Source organism: Salvia miltiorrhiza, chromosome 4, assembly GCF_028751815.1.
Source record: "Salvia miltiorrhiza cultivar Shanhuang (shh) chromosome 4, IMPLAD_Smil_shh, whole genome shotgun sequence".
Taxonomy (NCBI): Eukaryota; Viridiplantae; Streptophyta; class Magnoliopsida; order Lamiales; family Lamiaceae; genus Salvia; species Salvia miltiorrhiza.
Window position 1 is genome coordinate 40,305,282 of NC_080390.1, and position 6,815 is coordinate 40,312,096.

The window sequence follows — 6,815 nt, forward strand, 5'->3', positions numbered from 1 at the left end:
AAAAAGCAGAGTGGGAGTTTATTTCGTGGACAAATATTTAAGGGCAAGTAGGAGTTTATTTCGTGGACGGAGGGAGTAATAGAATTGTAAACTACATTTTTCCTAGAAATAAGAAAAAGAGAAATCAAATTGAACAAATTTCAGTGCGTGCTAATTTTAATTGATTATAGTAATAAACAAACTAGTTGATAGTGTTTTGTTTCTCAAAAAAAAAAAAAAAAAAAAACAGTTGATAGTGTCCCCTGAAATCCAGGACCGCTTGAACGGGAGCGTGAGTGTCACTGCCATACTTTAATTTTCACGCTAATCTATAGTCAAATTTTACTTATGACTGGGATTTTACTATTAAATAATTATACTAATACTAATAATAATAACCAATGCTGTCTTCTCGTTCTTGCCCCCCTTTATCTGTTATTCCTCACCTTTTCTATTGTCGCTTTAACCAAAACCCCAAAAATTAAAAGAAAAGAGAAATCAGTATTGAGTTCAGACACAGTTAAGCAGTGATTAATTAATATACCATTCTCTGTACACACAAGTTGTATATATAATACGCACCACCATTTTCCTGTCAACTGCTTCTTCCCTCCCTTCTCACAATTCGCAGTTTTTCTGTTTTCCGACACTCCAACTTGTCACATTCCCACATTCTTCCTTAGATTTGGCTTCGTAAACTCAACAATAGTATAATGCAAGCAATTTGCACATTGTAAGAGGAGAGGGGAGCCATTCTAGAGAGAGAGAGAGAGAGAGGGAGGTGTAAATTAGAGAGAGAAACCATGAAGGCTAACCACCGAGTTCCGCAGTGGGTTTTTTGGGCGTGCATGGCGGTGTTCCTTGGATGTGGGGCGGTGCAGTGTAGTGTGACTTATGACAGAAAGGCCATGGTCATCAATGGCCAGAGAAGAATTCTCATTTCTGGCTCCATACACTACCCAAGAAGCACTCCTGAGGTAGTAAAGTTGTAATCTTTTCCCCCTTTTTTGAGATTTCTGGTGAATTTATGGGTCGCATTTGTGTGTTTAGATGTGGGAAGATCTAATTAACAAGGCTAAAGATGGAGGTCTGGATGTCATTGATACTTATGTGTTCTGGAATGTTCACGAACCTTCTCCTGGCAATGTACTACTCTCTCTTCTCAATTTTTGTAACCTTTTGCCTCTTCTTGTTGTAATTTGGTTGGAATGCTGTGTGTGTGTGTGTGTTTTTCAGTATAACTTTGAAGGGAGAAATGATCTAGTGAGGTTTGTGAAGACTGTTAAGAAAGCAGGGTTGTATGTTCATCTCCGTATGGGGCCTTATGTTTGTGCCGAATGGAACTTTGGGTAACAATTCCTTTCATCTTGTGTAGATCTATCCTACAAACCATTAAGCTCCAAACTCACCTTCACACACACACCACTGAGTCCAGCATTTTGGCTTCAGGTCTTAGTCTTCAAATGTGACAAATTGTGTTATCTATTCTATTTTTGAGGTTCTGTGTCTTGAAATGCTCTTGTTCTGTATATGCAGGGGATTTCCAGTGTGGCTGAAATATGTACCAGGGATTAGTTTCAGGACAGATAATGAGCCTTTCAAGGTTATTATAATGTTCTGCCTTTTGCTTCTGTGCTTGTTACTATTTTCTTTTTGAGGAGTTGGGGAGATAGAATATGACCTTTCCAAAGCATGAAATTTGAGAATTGTGAACGGGAAGTCCTTGTCAAACTGTTATTAAGCTGCATTACATTTATACGGTTTTGTGGTGGCAGATGGCTATGAAGGGGTTTGCTGAGAAAATCGTTAATCTCATGAAGAGTGAAAATCTGTATGAATCACAGGGTGGACCCATTATATTGTCTCAGGTGTGGTTTTCATCTGATTAATTTTCTGTTTTCCCTTTTGTCTAGGTTGGTTTTCGTATTACTTCTCTGCTTGTTTGTTATATGTTCTGATAAGTCAATGTCTATACACAGATTGAAAATGAGTATGGGCCACAAGCGAAACTACTTGGTGCTCCTGGCCATCAATATGCTACTTGGGCTGCAAACATGGCTGTTGCACTTGACACCGGGGTTCCATGGGTGATGTGCAAAGAAGAAGATGCCCCAGATCCTGTGGTATGAAATTATTGAAGCAAAACTCAGCATTTTCCGTCAGTGCTCAATGGTCCTAGCTAATTGCTTTTATTGGATTTTGATTCGCGGCACTCGTAGACAGATATTTATCTTTAATATCAGATGAAAGTAGTAAAATAAGAAAAAATCGTTGCTTGTCTAGAAGACTTGGAATTCTGAGTGCATCCATTTCTCACTCTTTCCTGTTGTTGGCAGATTAACACATGCAATGGGTTCTATTGTGATGCTTTCACCCCCAACAAACCTTACAAGCCAACAATGTGGACTGAAGCTTGGAGTGGCTGGTAAGTAAATCTTTTAGTTCTCATCACTTACTGGATGGAGAATCGCAGAATTGATCATGTAGAATCTCTCTTTTATCAACAATTAGGTTTACAGAATTTGGCGGTCCAACGCATGAGAGGCCTGTTCAGGATTTAGCATTTGCTGTGGCTAGATTTATACAGAAGGGAGGCTCATTTTTGAACTATTACATGGTTGGTTTCATAATTGACCAATGTCATGGCTTCATTCTTCCCAAAGAATTTAGTAATGGTAGTTAACTAACATGGCAACACAATTGTTCTTTGTAAACAGTACCATGGAGGCACGAATTTTGGGCGCTCCGCAGGAGGCCCTTTCATTACTACAAGCTATGATTATGATGCTCCACTAGATGAATATGGTACAGATAATTCTAATTCATGCTTTATTCTGTAAGTCAATCCTAGATTGTATTGGAATTGCTATAATCATTGTAGGGTATATTGTAAATAGCAAAATCTTTCTTTAAGGCACAGAGAGAAACAACTGAGGTGCATTTGTAAATGCTTTTGATGGAGGTTGTTTGTGGGTGCCTGAGAAAAATCTATTTGATTTCTTAATCAGGAGAGGAACCTAGTTAAAAGTTTTTTACTAATAAAAGAAGTTAACAAGGCTTTCTCCTGTATGGCTTGAGCTTAAGGCGCAAAAAACAGTGTGATGATTGTTATGCCCTTTTGAGTTGTATTCAAATTTGACACCACCAAGCAAACTCAATGCTTGCTGTTTTAACCTGACAGGTTTGATCCGACAACCTAAATATGGCCATTTGAAGGAACTGCATAGAGCTGTCAAATTATGTGAGAAAGCTCTAGTTTCAGCAGATCCCGTGGTGACTTCTCTAGGGAGCCTTCAGCAGGTTTCTACCTCTTACCTTCTGTCGCCAGATGCAGTTGCCATTTTTGACAGCTGTCCTCTGAATATTTATTCATTTTTCTTTCAGGCTCATGTATACACTTCAGAGTCAGGCGATTGTGCAGCATTTCTTTCTAATTATGATACTAAGTCTGTGGTGAGAGTTATGTTCAATAACATGCACTACAACCTGCCGCCTTGGTCCATTAGCATCCTTCCTGACTGCAGAAACGTTGTCTTTAATACAGCCAAAGTATGTAATATTCATTACAGTGATAGGCCGGTTCTCGTAGAGACTTTATTACTTTATGCAACTAAGTATCTTTTATTCTTAATTTCTCTCCCTGAGATGAGATTTTATTGTCTGAATCGCAGGTTGGAGTTCAAACATCACAAATGGAAATGCTACCGACTAATAAAGAAGTGTTCTCCTGGGAAACATTCAACGAAGATTTAACTTCTCTTGATGACAGCTCAACCTTCACTGCTGTTGGTCTCTTGGAGCAGATAAATGTTACAAGAGATGCGACCGATTATCTCTGGTATACAACTAGGTAAGTTGAATTGGCAAGTGAACCACTTGTGTCCACCGCTTCTTATTATATGTATATTACTTGCAAATTTTTTCTAGCTGGGCCACTTTTTACAAATCATTTGGAGGTTGGCAATTCTCAAATTAAGTAACACTTGTATCATGCTAGTGATTCTTTTGTTATGCCTATATGGATATGAAACTCGGATACTTACGCAATATTGTGTCCCTTGTGATAGAGTTAACTATATTTAGTGTTCTTCTCTGTGTTGGCAGTGTTGATATTGGTTCATCAGAGTCCTTTCTGCAAGGTGGGGAGCTCCCAACTCTTATTGTTCAGTCAACTGGTCATGCTCTGCATGTTTTTGTGAACGGACAGCTCTCTGGTAGATAATCTGCTTCTGTAATTTTTCAAGGCCTTACACGTCATATTACATTTCTTTACATAAGGCTAATTATCTATGTCATGCTAATTGTGTTGTCTAGGTTCTGCTTCTGGCACGAGGCAAAACAGGAGATTTATGTTTAAGGGAAAAGTTAACTTTCATGCTGGATCTAACAAGATTAGTCTCCTGAGTGTGGCCGTTGGATTGCCAGTTAGTGCTTTTGATCATTTATCTTTAATAGACACATTCTTATTTCATATAATTACAGTGTATAACTAGTTACTTAAACTGTTAAACATTTGATTTGATTACATATATAAGGGTATTTCTACTAGCTCATCTATCATTTATGAGCTCTTATGCTTGCGAATCTACCTGACATTTGTGCCTTTTAAATTGGAGAATGTTGGCGGACATTATGAGTCGTGGAACACTGGAATCTTGGGTCCCGTTGCATTGCTAGGACTTGACCACGGAAAATTGGATTTGTCCTGGGCAAAATGGACTTACCAGGTATTTATACGTGACGACTGACATCATAATTTTCCACCATAATGTCTTAGGTTTAGGACCGCTCTCTCATGATCGTCTCCTGAGTAGGTTGGTCTTAAGGGAGAAGCTATGAATCTTGTCTCTCCAAACAGTTTCTCCTCAGTTGAGTGGATGCAAGGTTCACTAATAGCCCAGAGGCAGCAGCCTTTGACATGGCATAAGGTACAACAAAATACTCAATGAAGTATAGACCCTGGTCGACAAGAGACTTGCATCGTGAATTTGTTCTGTTCAAACTCTGCAGGCCTATTTTGAAGCACCAGATGGAGATGAGCCATTGGCTTTGGACATGAGTAGCATGGGCAAAGGCCAATTGTGGGTGAATGGCCAGAGTCTGGGAAGATACTGGACTGCTTATGCCACCGGTGATTGCAATGGATGTAGTTACACAGGAAGTTTCCGGCCAACCAAGTGCCAACTCGGGTGTGGGCAACCAACTCAAAGATGGTAGGTCTTGATTCGAACTTTTATTAATTAGCATGTCGATGCATGAATGAATGTACGGCATAACAAAAGAAAAAGAATCAGAAGTTACGAGTTGAGGCTGAAAAACGACTACTCTTTCAGGTATCATCTACCACGTTCTTGGCTAAAACCAACCGAAAATGTGCTGGTACTTTTTGAAGAACTTGGAGGAGATCCCACGAGGATCGCTCTTGTCAAGAGGTCACTAACCAGCGTTTGTGCTGACGTTGCTGAGTATCACCCTAACATTAAGAACTGGCAAATAGAAAGCTACGGCCAGCCTGAAGAGTTCCACAAACCCAAGGTTCATCTGCGCTGTGCTCCTGGACAGTCCATTTCTTCCATTAAGTTTGCAAGCTTCGGAACTCCTCTTGGAACCTGTGGTAACTTCCAGCAAGGAGCTTGCCATGCTTCAACTTCATATGCCATCTTAGAGAAGGTATACTTCCTTCTTTCCTTTAAACTGCAGGAGATTATCTCTCTCTATATATATAAGGCATTATCTTATTCAATGCTCAAACTGTTTTATTTCTTTGAACCTTGCAGAAGTGCATTGGGCAGCAGAGATGCACTGTGACAATATCCAACAGTAACTTTGGGCATGATCCATGTCCGTATGTGCTAAAGCGGCTGTCAGTTGAAGCAATATGTGCCCCTTCGAACTAACCAGCATAGATCGAGCAAACAAAGGCGAAAAAGAGTGAGATACTATAGGAAATGTCACTGGAAAGGTAGCTTTTTTATGAGTATTTATGATTTGTGAGCTGCGGCTATTTCATGCCCGATTCTGGCAAGCATCGGTCGTGCAAAGCTAGGTAGATTTGACTTATACAGGTGCCTAAGGAGAACCTGTATGATAGTATAGGATAGATTGTGGATTGGTGGACTTGAAAAGTGCAAGTCCTGAATGAAGCTCAAGTTGTGGTCATTTTTCCCATTTTAACAGGAAAATATGAACCACGACTGCTGCAGCTTCTGCTTTCAAGTGGTTAAAGTGATTAAGTGTGGAGAGATTTCATGTCTCTAGTGTGAACTTGTTCCTCATTTTTTTTCTTCTTTTAATTATTGAATTTGTGTAGTTATTATTGCCTACTGATTTGATTGACCTGAATACGCCTATGATGATTTGTTTTCCTTTACTACATTCATTTCTAATTGCAATGTTTGTGGTTGAATTCTTTCTTCTTCCTCTATTTTGTAAGACAATGTAACTCTTGCAGCAAGGATTTGCGACATGCACCGGGAAGGCCACTTCCCTTTCCATCTTAAATTATACTCCCACGATCCACGATAACTATGATTTTTTTGTCATTTTCGTCCGTTCATAATAAGTGTGGTCTTTTCATTTTAAGACATATATCTTTGTACTACAATCTTACTTTCCTTAATAACCGTGTCGAAAAAAACTAGGCCAAGTGAGGTGGAACGGAGGGAGTATAAATTTACAGTTAGATATCAATTTTATTTTCTATAATTTTACTCTTTCGTAAAATCATGCCGTTAATGAAAATATATTCAATATGTAATTTAAAATAAAGGCCATGACGAGAGTTGTAATCTGATGTATTATATGTAAAAAAAGGTTTAAGATAAACAAGTTAGTAT

At 39.0% G+C, this 6,815-nt stretch overlaps 1 protein-coding gene across 1 annotated transcript; it reads left to right on the forward strand.

Moving 5' to 3' along the window:
* Nucleotides 1–443: 443 nt before the first annotated feature.
* Nucleotides 444–6,352, forward strand: LOC131021656 (beta-galactosidase 3-like). Its single transcript, XM_057950907.1, has 19 exons — nucleotides 444–956; nucleotides 1,030–1,125; nucleotides 1,216–1,328; nucleotides 1,516–1,582; nucleotides 1,755–1,847; nucleotides 1,959–2,102; nucleotides 2,316–2,404; nucleotides 2,491–2,596; nucleotides 2,697–2,784; nucleotides 3,161–3,279; nucleotides 3,364–3,528; nucleotides 3,651–3,829; nucleotides 4,084–4,193; nucleotides 4,294–4,403; nucleotides 4,596–4,706; nucleotides 4,794–4,907; nucleotides 4,990–5,192; nucleotides 5,313–5,649; nucleotides 5,757–6,352. Exons 1-19 carry the CDS (start codon nucleotides 783–785, stop codon nucleotides 5,874–5,876), a joined length of 2,538 nt encoding a protein of 845 aa, XP_057806890.1. The 5' UTR covers nucleotides 444–782; the 3' UTR covers nucleotides 5,877–6,352.
* The last annotated feature ends 463 nt before the right edge of the window (nucleotides 6,353–6,815 follow it).